We start from the raw sequence: 19,487 nt of genomic DNA on the forward strand, positions 1-19,487 counted from the left end.
TGAGGCTTGGTGTTCCAGTGTTTGAGCGGAGGGTGGTAGGCGAGGGGTTAAGGTCACCCAGTTGAGGGGAGAGCAGAGAAGACAGATCATTAACCATACCACCTCCAGGACCCACTGAGGCCTGTTGGGCCTGTTCCCCTCCCCGACACCCTTATCCCTGCCTGGGTCAGCTGGGGCACAGGGGGAGCCTGCAAGTACACAGACTCACTGATATGCAGTTGTCATGACGTTGGCCTGGGGGGGTAGGTTTATGACAGTCATAAATACCTCTTCCCCCCTTTTTCCTCTCTCTACCCTACTGAGGTTACATTTGCAAAACCCTTGGTTAACATAGAGATTCTGGGAACATCAGTAGGTGGGGGGAAATGAACTATATTCTGGTAATCCGAACAATTGAACATATGCGGTGGTACTTAATGAATATGATGTCAGTTCGGTTGTCATCTGAGACATTCTCATCAATGATAAGATGACAAACTATACAGTGGAAAGTCTACACATCAGAGTTATTGGATTCACATGGAATTGTTGTTCAATTTAAATGTTTGAATATGAAATTATTTGTGATGGGATGAAATGTGATTTTAGCTTCTAAAATGTGAGATGTGGGTTTTCATAAGATAGGGCGGGCCACTGATTGAGCAGCCCTGTGAAGGGACATGGGCTATAAAACTCTCCTCTCCCTTCCTATATAAGCCCTTGACGACAATAGAACTTCCTGTTCCGGGGATGTAGGATGACGGTCCTATGTCAGAATGGTTCAGATAATAACTACAGAACGAAGCCAACATCAGCGTGAGCTTTGGTTGCGAATGGTATGAACTTTGAACTCTTATTCACTACAGAAGTGATACCTCCTAGCCGTTGAGTTAGCAACTGCAGCTGCAACCGCAGGTTAGGAAGGAACAGACAGAGTATCCCGTCTACCACACAACGACATAACTACAACGTATCCAATTGACCACCAGAGACATTCTTCAAAGGACTCGGTTGGGCAACACGGCCTTCCATCTACCACCAACCTATCGAAGCGCAGCTCAGAGTAAATATTTATTGCATTTTCTTTTTCCAAATGGGCGGTAATTTAAAATGCATAAGATACTGTATTTACGATAGCACAGCTTCTTCCCTTTGTTCCTCAGTCTTCCCGCTCTTTCACTCAACCCAGCCCCTTTTCCTTTGTGTAACAAGCTGTCATATCTGTTCCGCCGCTAGGGACGTTTTCCTTTATGACGTAATTTGTAATCAAGTTATGATTTAATTATGTGTATGTGTAATTCTGTGTGATTAGTTAGGTATTTAGTAAATAAATTATTAAACCCAATTTTGTATTTACGAGTTTATTCGGAAGATAATAGCTCAATAAATATTATTTTGTGGTGCCCGACTCTAGTTAATTACATTTACATGATTAGCTCAATCAGGTGATATTAATTGCGGAGAAATTATTTTATATAATAGCATGTCATATCACTTAATCCGGCATAGCCAAAGACACGACACAGGTGTCACTGGAATTACCTATAAACCAGACGAGGATATTCCCACACAAAAAAATATCCTTAAAATGTGTCAACGAAGGCATTCTTATCTCTTTCAAAACATTAGGCATCTTTCACCGGTCTAGGACTTTACAGAATCCAAGGACAGCAGGGGGTAGAAGCTTGTGAAAAACATAGCCTACTTAGCTGGAATATGTGAAGATTGTAGTATCTTCTCTGTATTCAAAATGTAATCAACTGGGGCTGTGGGTAGAGGGCAAGTTGAGGGGGAGGTGAACATACAGAAAATGTAGAGTTGAGTTCTCAGTTTTTTCTCATACAAACATCCCCTTACCCCCTCTTTCACTGTCCCATTTCCCACCCTGGGTTCTTTGAGAGTCCAGTCTGGGCACTACCACTCAGAGGGGGAGTGGAGAAAGACCCATGGGTGGTGGAAATTCACAGGGTGCCCTGGTGATCATTGTTCCTTGTGTTTGCCATTTTGTACTCACTCAGACTGTTACAAAGCCTCAAAATTAACAATTTGTGAGTTTGATTTCAAGGGCTGTCTTGTGCACTCTTAAACTGTTTGTCTATAGTCAGGCATTAACTACCATTGTGCGGCCAGTAAAAAGAGTGGCACTAACAATGCAGTGAAGTATGCATCGCCCAGTGTGTGAGCTCAGATTCAAATCAATCAGCTTTTTCAGGGTGCTCTCGGGTCACTGGGAACACACACAAACCCCTGCTGAATCTGCTTTGGAGCCAAGGGAACAAACAATGGAGTTTGCTGATATTCCTGCACCAATTACGGTCCATAAGAAACCTGCCAGGGTAATCCCACACCCAGCAGGGCCCACTTCTAAATCACATTTATAGGCACATAAATATAACTTTTTTAAATGACAAGGCAGTTAATCCACTCTAAATCCACAATGCATCAAAAAAGTATCATCTGACTAACTGAATCAAAATGTTTATTTTTAAACAAATCCTGAAAATAAAGATAGTGGTGTACTCATGCCCTTGTCAGTGAGTAGCATACCCTCTGATTGGTTGTCACAGACAAACTGGTGTCATCTATACTACAGAGATTCATGTAAAAAACCTGGCACACCCCTAAACACATTTTATGTGTTTACTATCACATGCATTTACAACAGTTAACACAACCTTTTATGAGTGCACTGTTGTGGGCATGAAGCATTCACACAGTTTTAGAAATAATACCTATTTCAGACAGTAACACTCACAGTGTAAGATTGCAGTAAATCAAAAATAAGTAACTATAGTAGAGCACAGTGTTCTGCTCCCTCTGCTCTACCATGGCCTTGGGAAAGGTACAAAGCAACACTTCTTTGATTGAGCTGACACATTGTCAAGTTGCTATAATGTCCCAGCAGTATCCCTGACGAAAAGGCTTTAGTTAGGAGCTGAGGGGCAGAGTGTTCCCCCTACCTAACCCAGGACCTAGGCCGGGATGCAGAGAAACACAGGATATCCCTCTACCTCAGCTACAACAACACACTGGTGGTGACATCGTTCAAACAGACACATACTGGCCACAATCACAAGTGAATGAAATCAACATCACATAATTCATAATTGTTTACTTCAGACTACCTTAGTTAGAGGGTACTGTGAGTCAAGGTTGATGCAGCCTCATAGCATTATGGTCCTGTTTTCAAATGACTTCCATTGATGTGCTCTCCCCAATGGAACGTAAACATGGGATAAGAGGGAAAGTCAAGATAGGCAATCGTGACTAAATAGAAGCACAAAGATGACCAAGGTCTTTCCAGGAACAGGTCATATCCTGTGTGATATCAGGTTAACGGTATTCAACACCATGTACTCTGTCTTCAAGGAAAATAAATAGCACCACAGATCACTCAAGCTCTTCTCTGGCAATGAATAAGCCTTAGTTTGTTTCACCAGCAAGAAGGTATGCATTACAATAGCGTCGCTCTCCAACAAAAGGCACATAGACTAGTGTCTGCCTAGTAAAGACAGGTTTGTGATGGCTTGGGAGAAAAGCTTGCAGTGGAAATTAAAACTTGCTGCTTGAGGAGCACTGGCATCTCTCCAGTCACCATAAGATGCCAGCCATCAAATCTTGTCTTGTCCTTCGGGACATGAAAACAGAAACCTTTTTAAATGGCCAAATGATAGGATTTCAGGGATGTTTGGGTTTAATAGAGAATGAAATAGGCCAGTGCAGTGAGAAGGCAGTCACAGTAGAGCTTTGTGGGAAACTGGCCCTTTTGTGTCCAAAAAAATGGAACCAGAGAATTAACATTTACTGTCACAAAACTCCAAGCCTCCCCAGAATGTGGCATTATTATTGTGTAGCACCTCGCCAGAAGGCCAGTGGCTTCAAAAGAAGACCACTGGGAAGTGGGATGACACAATGTCAAAGTCCACACACACAGTACTCTATTATGATCTTTTTTTTTACCCCCTTTTTTCTCCCCAATTTCGTGGTATCCAATTGGTAGTAGTTACAGTCTTGTCTCATCACTGCAACTCCCGTACGGACTCGGGAGAGACGAAGGTTGAGAGCCATGCTTCCTCCGAAACACAACCCAACCCAACCTAGCCGCACTGCTTCTTGACACAACGCACATCCAACCCGGAAGCCATCCGCACCAATGTGTCGGAGGAAACACCGTACACCTGGCGACCTGGTCAGCGTGCACTGCGCCCGGCCCGCCACAGGAGTCGCTAGTGCGCAATGAGACAAGGATATCCCTGCCAGCCAAACCCTCCCTAACCCGGACAACGCTGGGCCAATTGTGCTTCGCCCCATGGACCTCCCGGGCGCAGCCGGCTGCGACAGAGCCTGGGCTCAAACCCAGAGTCTCTGGTGGCACAGCTAGCACTGCGATGCAGTGCCTTAGACCACTGCCCCACCCGGGAGGCCTCTATTATGATCTTAAATGGTTGATGTGAGGCCAACCCAGAGTGATTTATAATATCAAAAGACCCTTCAGAAAGTCATTATGGTAGGACAAAACACTCACATTGAGCATAGTACTTCTTTTCACTCTTGGACAAAAGCCAGACCTTGGGGAATCATGATGCCTGGTCGGGCTGGGGAAAAATCACAGTCAAATGACTGGACTTTGAATGTCAGAGCTGAGGTCAGATCCTGCTGGAGGGAGAGTGACCACTGCCACTTGCAACCTCAGCAGACTACGCCACTGGACAGTAAGTCCATGTTAAATACTTTGACTGTACTCCCTACTCTGTTGGATGTTTAAAAGCAATGTACCAACACAAAACGGCCTATTGAGTGGAGAAACCACATATTTCCTAAGTCTCGGTGTGTGTGAGTTAAATCCTTAGCTTTCTGCCCCTGGTCTTAAAGCTGCGGTACATCACAGTCTTGAGCACACTGACCCTCTCCTCCACACTCCTGGGGGTATTTGTTGGAATCCCAAAAGCCTTGCATGCATTTTGGCACAGTAGGCTCCTTCCCCACCAGCTCAGCTCTGCCAGGCAGTGACGCAGCAGAGGAACAATAGGCCCGTGAATTCAGGCCACAGCCTTCTTTCACACAGGCACGACCCTCACATGGCAGGGGAACAACTTCTCTCACTACACACACACAAACAACCAGCTCTGTTCAAGGAGATGCAACCAAAATGGGTGTGCATCCAATGAGCCAGTGAAAAACTATTTCTGGGAAGAACATTACAGGCAGCAGCATATCACAGTTCAGCTAAACAATTCTGAGAAACCGTCCTAACTCCCAAGTCTTTTTGAAGACAAATTCTTCAAACAGGGAAGAACATGATAGCAAACAGATGGACACAAAAAGCGCTGAACTTTGGCTATGATACCCATTCCTCTCTTTTGCTGGTAGATTTCCAGAGAGATCCCTTCCCTCTATCAATCCCTATATTTCTTCCTCCCTCCCTCCCGTCCCAGTAAATCCTCACCTTCCAGCTGTGCCGGGAAGGGAACACAGCAGAGCGCTATCATCAACTGAGGAAACACACTGCCTCCTGTGGGACTCTTTACCTTCAAACAGCCCTGAGGAGGTGCTCACCAGGCCACATGGCTTCAATGATTACACAAAAAAATAAGTGAGTCACAGAGAAAATAAAGACAGGCAGGGATCACTCAAGTGGAGGGCTAGAAGCTGGGGGATGGGGCTGCCAGTGAGTCAGGGGATGTATGGGATAGGGCTATAAGGGCTAAGGCTTTTGACTGGGGCTAATTCATTTAGGAATGAAAATACAACAGGGACTGTATGAGTAGGGTGGAGGGGATCAAGGCTGAGGGATGAGAGTGGACTGGAGCTGGGAATGGGGTTGAGCCTAGAAATGGAACTAGGGGCTAGGGCTAGTACTAAAGGGTGGGGTTGGGACTACTACAGGTTGGGGCTGTCTGGGGTCTGGGGTTGTGGCCCTCTGAGAGTGTTGAGAATCAGGAATGTCCCTGAGAGGGGGTATAACAGCAGCCCCCTGAAGAGGCATGGTCACGTCGCACCCCTCCCGACCCCACCCACTGGTCAGAGCTGGAGCATTGTAACAGAATATGCAGGAGGGAGGGGGTGTGCTGGGTGCACACTCTCTAACCAGCCAGGAACATTCTCTGACACACCCTTCTCTCTGCTCACTGCACCTTATCAGTTCACATTTTTCACATTCCCTCAAGTCTCACTGTTGTGAAAAACCTGATATACACAGAACTGATCTACAATAAGTAACTTATAGTAAGTAGACTACAGTCTGATTATAGATTCTCTTTGAATATTGTTGTTTGACCTCTATAGGTTCTACCTCTATAGATTAACATCTAAAAAATGGCCCATGCTACAACTAAATAAAAATACAATTGAACCTAAAATACAATGACACAAAACAAACACACATATTTTCAGGGAGATGTCCAATCCATAACTCATCTGACCCACTTTATTCAGCATATCCCAAACCCCTGCTGCTATTATTGTGTGAAACAAACTCATCATTCATCTACTGAGGTCCACAATTATCCCTGCCCTTTCAATGGATGAACAGAGAGAGAGGAGGAACAGTGAGGAACACTGCACAACTCATGAACTACAGCTCATTAGATTAGTGACGGCTTGCCACTGCAATTAACGGGCAACGGGAACGATTTAGCGCTCCAGGTTCCAGCATTATTCTCTGCATGGGGCAGCCCTATCAATGCACATTTCATGGCCGAAGGAGAAAGGAGCAGCGTTTCGATGGGAGACAGGACAGATGAATGGTTGACCGCGCGCACTTTATACTAAGCAATTCAGCAGGCTGTGAGGTCGCTCACTCACACATGCAGAAATTATCATTACTTTCAATTCTGCCAATGCCTGGTGGTTAAAAGTACAGTAGGCTGTAACCACTATAAAAGTTTTTGTGTGTGACAACCTAACAATGGATTGGTATTTTAGGGGAAAGGCCCAAATTACTGAGGATAAACTGATAGCAGCCAAACTGTCTGAATACTGAGTAACAATAAGGTCAGAATCTTGAATCTCACAATCTTGTCACTTGTATATAAAGCATTGGTGGCGAATTCTTGATGACAAAATCTTCCCCAGAAATGGAAGTAATTATTTTCAAGCAAGAAAATGATCTCAGAAGGGGCTGGCTGCTGTGTAGACCCCCACCACAGCAGGAGGAAGCTCGGGACAAGGAGAGGACTTCCAGGTCCTGACACAAACAGGAAGCATGTGAGCCAGGCAACACCTAGTCAACACAATGCTCCTCTAGCCTCGTCAGTGTGGTCCTCTTGTCTCTCTCCTCCATTAGCCCTATGTATGCTCTTACCTCACTGTCCTCTCTACCACTTCCCTACCCTGTCTTCTCTTTACTAGTCCATTTGCCTCTCCCCATCCCCTCTCCCCAGTCTTTTAAAGGCTTTGTTTGGTCCTATTTTTCTTCCTGTTGAGCCACCCAGTAAAATGTGTTCACAGCAAAACAACGCCTCAACATCATTAAATACTTCCTAAAGCTTTTTAATGACACTATATGTCATCTAGGGTAAACAGAGTCCAATAAGTTCCCATGAAAAGGGATGACAAGCTGATTTAACTGTCAGATAGCTGAGTCTTTTTATATTGGTTGGTTCATATGAACTACGGAGAAGGGAGTGTTTTTGCCCAGCACTGTTTAACAGTTTTTAGACTTGTTTTTCAGCCTTCAGCTGGGGTTGTTATTAAAGTCTGTGCAGTGAAATGCAGTTAGGCAAGCAAGTGCAAGAAGAGAGAGGTGTAGAGCAGTTCATGTATAGAACTATGACATTCTCTAACACTGGCACCATGCAGTCAATGATTCACTAACTCCTAGAGGACTTTCCAGAAATTCATTCAAGTATGCATACTGTATGTAACATTTTAATCTCAATAAACACAAAAGCCTGATTTCCTTATAATAACACATAATATGGGTTTAATTTCCTCAGTAAATAAACAATGGAACACTAAAGTTATACAAATTCAATGGCCTTTGGATAGCAATCATTATTTACATGTTCCAAACAAATGAACTATCTTAACAACTGGTAGACAATGATTGGGCGTAATCTTAATTCCAATACACAGTAGTCATAACAAAAACAACTTAAAGAGTTTTTGTTCGAGGTAAAACGGTCGTATTGTGTTAGTTACTAAAATTTAGCTTAATTTTGAGGCACAACATTGAAGCTGGTTGAAAGTTCCTGGTAATTTCACTTCAAAGCTATCGAATATCTACTGATGCCGAACATATGGCAACAAATACAATCCCAAACAAACCTTCTAAACAAACACTTTACTACCCAAAATGCACGTGATGCCATACTCTAGGGTTTGCCCAAATCTCCCATTAACATCAATACACCCAGCAAACAGGTGACGTCCTGAGGACATTTGGCGACGTGCCCATTAAATCCCGAAAGGGTTTCGACACAACGTTATCCCACTGACGGTCTAAGAATGTTACACCTGCTACAGGTGAAATCAGTTACTGATATAGACATGGTGGCGTAGCTGCAAGATTGGAATTCCATGAACTAAGATGTTGTGAGTTCAAATCCCAGGTGAGGACATGTTAAGCAATAATTACTGTATGAATAAACATATACAATGTAATCATGTATGTCAAATATGTAACACTGTATGTTAAAAGTTCTGTTTGTGGTGTGGGTGTCCCAAGCATTGCCAAAAGATAAAGACACGCACCCCCTAAAAAAGTATTTAAAAAAAAGACAAAGCATTGTTACTGGATCAGTGGTCAACCAATCAGGGCCTTGATGGGCTTGGCAACAGTAACAAGGGGTGATGTGTAATTTAAGTAGGGTGCGTGTGCCCTGGGTAAAATGTTTTTTTTGGGGGTGAGGGAGAATGTTTCTTTGCGACCAAGGCACCATGACACAACATCCCAAGAACGACCTAAAACATCCTCAGGGACGTCACCGAGACCAACTGGGAACTAGACAAAACCTCCAGGGGACCATGATACAACGTTCTGACAACCTTAGGCCATGGGTGGCTGGGGAACATCCATTACCTGTTTGGCCTTCTCCACAGACGTCTGCAGCTTGCTGATCTCCTTCTCATACTGCTCCCTCAGTTTATCCACCTCCTGGTCGTGTGTGGCCACCTCCTCCTTCAGTGCTCCCTTCAGGGCAGTCAGCTCCCTCTCCCTCCTCCTCAGCACCTCCTCCTGCTCCTCCTTGGCCAGCAGCACCTCCTGTAAGTCCAGCTTCATTTGCATCAGGTCCTACACAGCAGGAGAGGAGGAAGTGGTGACGGTGTCTCGCTAAAATCTCACCCTGAGATGAACTGCTACCTCAACAGGTGACGTGCACAGAAATCTCCAGCACTGCCATTATTCTGCTTCAGAAAATGTGCCAGGAAGAATAACATGTTTACACATTACCAACACTGGCACTACAATGGTATTGACATGGTGGTTATTATGGGACCGCAAAGCCTTTTCCACGCAAGCCACTAAGCTCCTATATGGCAACGCTCTCTCCCCTGAGAGCTGTGGGACCTGGCCTGTGTATTACCTCCATCATGGCATCCTTCTCTCTGTCGGCCACCACCGTCTTGGCGCCATCCAGCTCGTCGTGCATCTCTGACAGCTGGTCCTGCAGGTCCCTGATCTCCGTCTGGTACTGCTCCCTCTCCATCTTCACCTGGAACAGCCTGCCAGACACAGAGCAGCATACAGTCACAACACACACACCATCACCTGAACCTTGCTTCACACAATGGAACGATACCACCTGCGCTCTGTCAGAAACGTCTGTTCTCCAGGCTAACAGGGGCTATGATGAGCACCCGGGCACTGATCACATCACAGTCACACCACGAGCCCACTCCAACTGTAAGGGGTGCGTAACTAATGGCAGAGAAGTCAGACGCAGGGGAGCAGAACTGGGTAATAACCGGAGCAGTTTAATTCCAAAACCACCGGCATCCAGAAATACAACATGGGTACAAAACCCGTCGCCCACCAGTCAACAATGTGCACAAGCACTTACAACAAACAATACCACACAAAGACATGGGGGGGAACAGAGGGTTAAATAGTCCAACATCAACAGACATTTAAGCCATGATGATATTTACTCCTCACTTTGTGGGGCTTTGGTGGGACTCTGCAGTGTACATTAACACAAAATGTCAGAGGGGAAGGAGAACTATAGGAGGCCATTATGTTCAGACAAAGACAGAAACTCTAATGGCCAAAAAGAGACTGCAAGCCCAAGGAACACATTAGAACATATAATCCCCCTGTGACAACAGAAAACAAACTACAACTTTCTCCTCCACAAAAGCAATAAAAGGTATAGATAAAACAACTTTCTCCCAATAAGAGTTGTAAATCTGAGAATTATCCCCATTGTGCTGGTTTCTTAACCCGGGCCTTGTCGACCTGTCACTCCTTGCCTCACAGTGTATGCTCTGGTCTGGTGGTCAGTCACTTACTCCTCCAGTGTGGTGCGGAGCTCAGCCTCTGTTTTGGCCAGATTGTCCCTCAGTCGGGAGCATTCCTCCTGGCTCCTCTCTAGCTCCGTCTGCAGGACCTTCACCCCCGCTCCGGCCTTTTCATGGGCCTCAGTCAGACCCATCTGCTTCTTTAACACGCAAGGACACACACACACTTTAATAAAACACCATTCCTCTCACCACACCAAATAAATATGAAATGCATGGCGCTCATAGTATAGTATCTGAATTACAGTTTTGACTACGAACTATCTAACCAATAAACTCAGTGGCTGTGATGTCTACTGGTCTGCTTAAGTTAGCTATTAGCACCAATAGGATTATTGTGTCTTAAGAGGCAGGAGCTAGGGATTCTCATGTCCTGCACAGACATCCAAGATAGCAGCTAGAGTCAACATGTATGACATGGCATCATAGTATTACCTTGGTTTGCTCCTCCAGCTGCTTTTTCAGTTCAACAACATCCTTCTCCAGTGCCCCCCTCTGTTCCTGTAGGGCTTTGGCTTGGGTAGCTATGTCAGGAGACTGGGAGGGGCAACAGGGACAGGAGTTAAATTTGACTCCATTTCCCTTTTCAAAATAACTCACAATATATTTGTATGATAGCATTTTCGTACAATACAAAAACATGTCGGTTGCTTTGGTTCATGGCAGATCTTAATGAAGAAAAGGAAGGGTAGTGACTAGTTTCTCTCCATACTGCACTGGTTTACACATGGCAGTTAATGGAGGCTATTGGGAGGAGCTATTGGAGGAATGGCTCATTGTAATGGCTGGAATGGAATATATGGAACGGAGTTAAGCATGTGTGTGATACCGTTCCATTTTTTCCATTCCAGCCATTACAATGAGCCCGTCCTCCTATAGCTCCTCCCATCAGCCTCCACTGTTGGTGGTAACCACAGTGGCTGTTGTCAATGCTAGGTCAACACAGCCTTGTGGCTTGTATGCTGCTCACTAAGCGAAAGCTTCTGGCCTAAGGCTAAGATAAGAGGCTCACAGATTTAGCTGTTTGTTGAGTTTAATTACAACAACTCCACAACAATGCCTCACTTTGTTGTCGCTCCCTGCCGCCCGTGACTTTAATGTCTGGATCTTCTCAAACACCAGGTTGACCTTCCTCTTGGTGGTGTCCTCGTTATCAGTGCTCCTGCGGACACACACGCGCGCACACACACACATAGTCAGAACACAGGTGCACTCTCACACTCGATTGATCTGAGGGTAAAGAGGGGTCTCTGTGTGTGGTAGGTGGATCAGATCAGGGTCTAATCCCAGACTGTTCTGGTTCCTGCTCTGCCGGGGGCCAACTGCTTTGATGTGTCACCTCGCAACCCGCTCAACCTCATTACAGCTATCCATTAGGAGGCACATTTAGGAGAATGTGTCTCCCTCCATCCCTGGCCCTGCTATACAACTGGGCTGTATGCAGGGTGCACCCTCTCTCTTCCTATATTGGGACAGAAAATGAACAGAACATTGGGTTGCCACAACCCGGGGAAGGTTCTATGGTTCCATTCAATTCCACTACCTGACAGGGGAGTTCTAGCCCCCCTCCTTCATTAAAGTTTAATAACTTCAGCGAGTGAATGTTTGTCCTTTCTTTGATGACTCAGCACACCACTTCCATCTGTGTTCCTTTCCATTGACTTCTGACCCCTGACCTGTGACCTGACACACCCAAAGCAGTTTCCTGAACTGGAGCACACATGGAATGTAGACACTTAGGAACTAAGGCACTTTAGAAGTTTAGGATTTAAATTGCAAATCTTCTAAAACTATGGACACAAATGTACAGTCCAACCATGACACAATGCTCTGTGAGAGACACAGAACTTGACCTGGGATTGGATAGGAACTCCAAGATCCAGCTTTACTGGTGCTGTGATTGACATGTTATCCTATTGGATATATGCACTGGACTTTCAGACTTGGCTTCTTGACGAACATACTTGGTTTAAGCTTTGTAACCCCCCCCAAAGCCTTTTAACTTAGTCTAGCTATACAACTTTCAGAGAGTGAAACCAGCTATGCTATAGTAAGCTTCAGATGGTGTAGCTTGGTACTGAACAACAACAAAACTGTCTAGCGCCTCATCTTACTATTTAACAATATAAACCATCATGTATCATGATTACCCTTACCAGTTCATCTATCTTAAACCAGGAAGTACACCATAGAGATACTAATCTGAGATGCTTCCCACCGATAACTCCTCCATTCCCCCTTACTGTAAGTGATGGGATTTATAGCATGGGGTGAACGGTGAACATCAAGAATCAGGTGATGAGCAGAGCAGGGTTGATACCTTACATTCCTCAGTAGAGAGTGAGAGAGAGAGAACACCACTAAGCAGCTGCATCGACCACAGCTTAGATATGGAGGTGGAGACTGAATGGGAGTATAAATTCCTTCCCTTTTATCACAAACAGTCAGACTCAGATCAAAAACATTTAAGTGCTCCCATGGGGCATTTTCCTTTTCAAATGATGCTTTCCTTAAAGATGCACTATGCAGAAATAGTTCCTACATTTCCTGTTTGCAAAATGTTTAATAGTTTGCTTAATTTCAGTTTATGTGGCAAAAGAAGCAAGTATACTGTATGGAATCATTGTTCATCTAAACCACTGTGATTTTTTTTTTACATGACCCAAAAATATTGTAATTTCAGCTGTTTGAAGCTGGTGTACAAAACCAAAAGTAAAAAAGGCAAAAACAAAACTCTAGAATGGGAAGCATAGAAATAGCGCACATAGAACATATCTACCGTTTCATAGACTTTCTTTCAATGAGAATGACAGCGTTATAACACATATTTCTACGTGAATTTCCATGTGAATTTGGTGGGGTAGCCCAAAAAGTTACATATCGCAGCTTTAAGAGTGTAACTTGGCACATGTTATGTTTAGACTGTGCAGTTTACTGCCCGCTGCATATTGAAAGTGATACTCATGGCGTCATAATGTTGCCTACTAGTGTATTAATGTATTAGCAATTCATACAAAACATTATTCCATTAATACCCTTTGAATATAATAGACATTTCTGTAAAACTGGAAAATGTTCTGCGATAAAAAGTGAACCAGGAACATTACATCAGTGAGGTAAAAACTCACCCATCCTTGAGATAATTAAACAATATCTGTTTTGCTGTCTCTTCATGTGTTTGTTGTGAAAGCTCCTGCTGACCTTTCAAAAGATCAGGTGTCACCTGGATGCAAGAGGAAAGAAACAGAGAGCCATCAGAGTTCTGACAGATACTTTCAAATGCAGCTACGCAGTAATAGAGAATGATTAGTTAAACAACTAACCTAACTGTAATCATAAATAATGTATTGTTTACCTGCACATCCATCTCTGCATTAGGCTTCTTGCCCAAGTTAGAGGAAGGGATGGATAGAGAGGTTGTAGCCACACTTGTTAAAATCTTTGTGCTTGGTGAAGATTGACCATCCTCAGCATCTGTACTGTCCAGGGGTAATGTAGAGGAGCGATTTAGCACCGCCTTATACCCCTGGATGGAGCCTGCTGCTTTAGAGGTCATGCTCTGAGGGGAGCCTGGAGCACTGCTACCACAGGCCGAAGCTTTGGCACTTGGCTTCCCCTCCACCGCTGTCACCCATGAGTTTTTTCTCCCAGACACCTTCTGCAGATGCAGCTGTGAGGGGCGGAGGACGTGCTCCTTGGACCTCCCCTGGTTCTTGCTAAACGCATCCATGTATTCCGACTCTCCCTGGAGGCTAAAGGGAAGGGCGCTGTCCACACTCCTAGAGCGCTTCCTGTCCTCTGGGTTGATCCTGTTCCTGCGGCCTGCCCTGCCCCGTCGCTGGTGACCACCATCCTTGCCGTCAAACTTGCCGATGAGCTCGTCCACGCCAGGGATGGAGCCTGTGTCGATGTCTCGGCCCGTGCCGGGTTGGAAGGGGATGTAGCGTCGGTTCTGGTGGCGGTTGATGGTATCTGCGTACAGCGCCTCCAGCTGGTCGGTAGAGGAGGTAGAGGAGTGGCGGGAGCGGGACGAGGACTGCAGCACGGGGCCGCTAGAGTCAACTCTGCGCAGGGGGAGGATGTCTGGCTCATGGCGGCTGCGCTCCAGGCTAGTGGTGCTGGCGGACCGGCAGGAAGCCTTAGTCTGCTCACTGGGAGGGCTGGACACAGAATAGGGCTGGGGTATGGGGACACGTTGGGGCAGCTGGGGCTGGGGTGGAGACTGAGACTGGGGTGGAGACTGGGGTTTAGATTGTGGCAGAGACTGGGGTTGGGGTTTGGACAGGTGCTGAGACTTGGGTTTGGTCTGGGGCTGGGCCACCTGGGTCTGAGTCTTAGACTGTGGCTGAGCCAGCTGGGCTTGAGGCTTGGATTGAGACTGGACTAGTTTGGTTTGAGGCTTAGAGGGGGCTGGCTGGGGCTGGGGCTTGGGCTGGGGCTGTGTTCTCTCCTGCAGGGCAGGACTCCTCCTATGATCCAGGCTGGATGACCCGGCATGGGCGACTACTGGGGAGGTGGATCTGGGAGAAGAGCTCTGGTAGGTGCTCCCAGTCTCCGCCAGGGACATCGGCCGGGGAGGCAGGCTGTGGTTACCATCCAGGTTCAAGGTGTTGTTCTCTGGGTCATAAGGCTTGAGGATCTCTGGGTGTCTCTGGAAGTTCAGCAGGGTGGACGCTGGCTTCTTCCCCTGCTCTGTGACTCCATTGTGAGAGCCCCCAAACTGCATCTGTTTCTGGGACCTGTACTCAACAAAGGGGCTGTCAGAAACAGCCTCCCTGCTTCCTTTGAAGTCATACTCATGGTAGTTGTCAATAAAGGAGCCCTGTGTGTCATTGTAGCCGTTACTATTAGGATCTGTATAGGAGTTGGACCCACGGTCCTGGTTGTTCAGCACCACGTACGGGTGTCCATCAATCCCCTGGACCCTAATGCTGAGGCCATAGGAGCCAGCTCCATTGTGAGGCCTGGAAGAGCGGGCCGGTTGATTGACTCTGTACGACTCCATCAGGAAATGAGCAAGATAATAAATCCCTCTCCCTGGATCAGGCCCACCTCTGAAAAAAAGGACATAATCTGGTTTAGTCAGAAATGAGATGCCATCAGATTTAATAACGTCAGCAAATGTTTCACTGCTCCATGGCCTGCTAATGAGAGTTAAAGCCTCACAACATTTGATTATGTCATCTGGTCTAATTTTCCTTTTTTCTGTACTTAATGGTCTCTGTGTCTAGAGAGTGGTTCCACAGAGAGCACCCTAACTGTTCAGCTCCACTACAGGTTGCCTAGCAGTTAAGAGTTTTGGGCCAGTAACCGAAAGGTTGATGGTTTGAATCCCCGAGCTGGCAAGGTGGCAAAATCTGCCATTCTGCCGTTGAGCAAGGCAGTTAACCCCCAACAACAACTGCTCCCCGGGCACCGATGATGATGAATAAGGCAGCCCCCTGCACCTCTCTGATTCAGATGGGCTGGGTTTAAATGCGGTTCAATGCATTCAGTTGTGCAACTGACTAGGTACTCCCTTTTCCTGCTAAATGAAGGAGTGAGACACTGCACTGCCCTAAAATAACATAAGAGAGCCCAGTCTTTATCAACACACTGAACTTGAAAAACAGTGAATCAACATTTGCTACACTCTTTTGAAGGGCAAATATGACCAGGTACTGTATACGAAACCATAACAAGCAGGTTACTAACTGGCATCTTAATGCGCTGTAATTGGCTGTTACTAACAGGCATAAATGAATAATTTTAAACATGGTGTGAATTAATATTTACTGCACATAAAGGTGTAAGCAGGTCTAATGGCCTGACAATAAATATATGGTATTACAGCTTAGTGACAGACTCCAACGATATGTCACACTACACCTGGAAATCCCATGACTGTGCGTAGCTGTAGCCTATACAGTAACCTTCTTGAATGTCTTTGCTAATGAATGTGTGTGTGTGTGTGTGTGTGTGTGTGTGTGTGTGTGTCTATCTGTGAATCTATTGAACCAACCTCTGCCAATCCTTGTACTATACACTGTGATTCGAACCAACCTCTGCCAATCCTTGTACAATACACTGTGATTCGCAGTCCCTGTAGAGGGCCCTAGTCAGTGTAACAGTGTACCATGGGAGGAGCAGGGTAATAGACCTACAGCAGGGCCATTATCATCAACCCCACTTAACACCACAGCATTAAGAGAGGTACTATACCACTGAAGACAGGAACTCGTGCTGATAGGTTCAACTGTTTTCTACTATACTTGCCAAAAATATACACAAGTAACTGAATATTTAGACCACCTTGATACTATTGGGTATTCACATTATAACACACAGATAAAGTAGAGATCAAGTTCTTTGACTCAAGTATCTGAGTGTCTTCTGAGTAAAGACATAGATTTGTGAATTATCTGCCAGATTACAAGTAGTGTGTAGTCTGAAGCTGAGGACAGAGCATAGGGCCATTTGACCCTAAGAAACAGGTCTGTATCAGCTAACAGGAAGGCCAGCAGAGACACACAGCATCACAGACATCAGTGGGCACCATGTGTTTGTATAGACAATGGGCTCTTATCAGAGTCCTGTAGGCTCAGCTGATAAGGTCCTATTTCACCCCCCAAACAAACAAATACATAGATGAATGTCATGAATGGCCTGGTGTTACAATAGCAGGACAAATGGTGCTAGGGATGGGAGGGCTATGATAAGGAAACAAAGGTGACAGCAGATAATGTCACTTTGTAATGAAATGCACAGACATGCCCGCAAGGCCTTTGAGGAAATCTCAATAAATCACTCTTTCAAACTGAAAACGAGTGTTGTATACTGCTCTACAGAACTGAACCAGCATGTTGATATTGAAGCGATGCAGCAGGCTCTTCCTGATTCTATTAATACTCAGAGGACAGAACATCATACTTTCCAGCCATTGAAGGGAAGGGAGAACAATGAGGCCAAGTTAGCCCCTTTCTCCAAAAGGAAAGGAACTGTGGAGGACAGAAAGCAGCAGAAGATGACACAATAGCCTCTTTCACACCAAGTATCACATGTATCCAACAACACAAGGGCTGTGAGGTGTGAGTGCAGCTCTTTTCCTCTCATTGTGTTACTCTCTGCAAGGGAGGAAACACTTGCTGGGCCAATTTCTCCCCCCTGTTCCCCTGCAATCCATAACTAGAGCACTACCCTCGCCACGGTCCCCCTACACCTCAGACCAAAGGTCAGTGCTGAGAGTGGGTTAGGATGTCAAGGCCCTGCCTTTGATCTTTCCAGGGAAAGATTGAGAACAGACAAAAATGAGAATAATCTACATGTGCAGTGCACTGGCTGGTTCTCTACATCCTGGGGGTGTGTTGTTATCACAATACACCATTCAGGCCTGTAAAAGACAACTATAGGAGAGCACATTAGGACACTGCCTTGATTGCAGATTAAAAACTGAATAGAAAAGAGTTACATTCACGGCAGATGATATTTTATTTAATCTATTCATATTACAGAATGTGGTATATGATATTAAAAAATGTGTAACATGTTTGATTAAAAATGATTTTTGAATGCAAAATAGATTCATTTAGTATACAACAATTCTTCAAATTCTAAATACTGTAAGTAATTTATACAATTTATAAATTGTATACAAACATATTCCTCTTTAATATGTATTGATTTGGCACTGATATTTTAATTGGAAAAGGGCAAGATAAGCAAAGTTTTCAAAAGTTTATACTGATGCATTAGTTTAGGGTACAACAGGTGGTTTAACTTCTTATTTACATTAACATGAAATAACTCGATTTTGAATGTAGTTTTCTCCATGATAAACCAAGTAAACCAATTATCTGCATATATATGTGTTTATAGCGGCCACTGCCCAGTCAGTAACCTAAAGTTCCCACGCTATGACGCATTCAATTACTACTGTAACAAAAAGTGTAAGAAGAGAAACTTGTCACTTACCAGCTGCGCTTTACGAACAATAATCGCGTATTAGTTGTTCAATAATGGACAAACGTTTAAGTGGCATACTCCACGGAATTGTTCAAAATCTATTTGTTGCAGGTCATGTTTTCTGAATCAGTTCAGTTTAGAGACGCCTGAAGCTTCTGCAATACCCCGCCCCCTGCTAAGAACTCTGTAAACCCGCCCATCTCAAACCCTACTACCAAACACTAAACCTCAAAACACTGATCTAGGACCAGATTGGCAAACCTGAACACTCCCAACTTTTTGTCAGTCAACCCAAAGTGTCCCTTTATCAGTTTATCAAAGATACTCTGTTGCTAGCCACAGTTGCAACAGTTAGGCCCTACTAAAGTTCATTGTGGCTGATATGAATAGCCCATATTGATGTTGATTGCAATTTGTGAATTAAAATTAAAATGTATACTGTACTTAACACGTCATATGGCAGGGCCCATCACGTTCTATATCATCCTCATTAATCATAAATGAAAATGTTGGTGAGCTATTTTACAAAATCCTTCAGGCCCCGTTAATGGGTTTTCCATTAGCCTTACTAGGAATTTGTGGTGATAATAAAGCTACCAAAGAAAATATAACTAAAAAGTCCGCAATTAATAGTTGAACTTGTTTTTTTGGTTGTTGTTGTTTGTTTTTATTTTTTTGTACGCAGATAATGTTTGTTTACTGAAGCATATGGATTCACTGCACGGTGTGGACCACTCCCATTTGCTGATCTATTTTTAAGACCAACAGCGACATCTAGTGGATAATTACTTACCTCTATGCAATTTGCCAAGAGTTTACTCTGGGTAAATGCTGCAGTTATACACTGTTATACAGCATTTTTATACAGGATGATGTCCAATTTACGAGAAACCTCCCAAATGTGTTGAAATTGAAATGCAAATGTGCAGTGTTGACTTTGATTTTTGTGAACATTACAGTTCTATAAAATAACACATTACAGAGTTATTACAGTATAATAACAGCTATTTTTTTATTTCTATTAAAATACTTCCCGTTATTTTTTACACCTGGTTCCCAAGCATGATGATTAAAAAAAATATTATCATTCTTTAGTTGCTCTGAAC

At 44.6% G+C, this 19,487-nt stretch overlaps 1 protein-coding gene across 1 annotated transcript in view; it reads right to left on the reverse strand.

Moving 5' to 3' along the window:
• Positions 1–18,536, reverse strand: part of LOC109887922 (cingulin-like protein 1) — a 33,371-nt gene extending 14,835 nt beyond the window's left edge. Inside the window, exons 1-8 of the mRNA XM_031811387.1 lie at positions 18,391–18,536; positions 13,796–15,494; positions 13,569–13,663; positions 11,506–11,602; positions 10,876–10,977; positions 10,432–10,580; positions 9,507–9,645; positions 9,002–9,214 (exon numbers count right to left, since the gene is read on the reverse strand). Of these exons, the coding sequence (XP_031667247.1) occupies positions 9,002–9,214; positions 9,507–9,645; positions 10,432–10,580; positions 10,876–10,977; positions 11,506–11,602; positions 13,569–13,663; positions 13,796–15,445 (2,445 nt within the window). The 5' untranslated portion in view covers positions 15,446–15,494; positions 18,391–18,536. The remainder of the gene's footprint in view (positions 1–9,001; positions 9,215–9,506; positions 9,646–10,431; positions 10,581–10,875; positions 10,978–11,505; positions 11,603–13,568; positions 13,664–13,795; positions 15,495–18,390) is intronic.
• Between the last annotated feature and the right edge of the window lie 951 nt (positions 18,537–19,487).

Source organism: Oncorhynchus kisutch, linkage group LG3 (assembly GCF_002021735.2).
Source record: "Oncorhynchus kisutch isolate 150728-3 linkage group LG3, Okis_V2, whole genome shotgun sequence".
Lineage (NCBI taxonomy): Eukaryota > Metazoa > Chordata > Actinopteri > Salmoniformes > Salmonidae > Oncorhynchus > Oncorhynchus kisutch.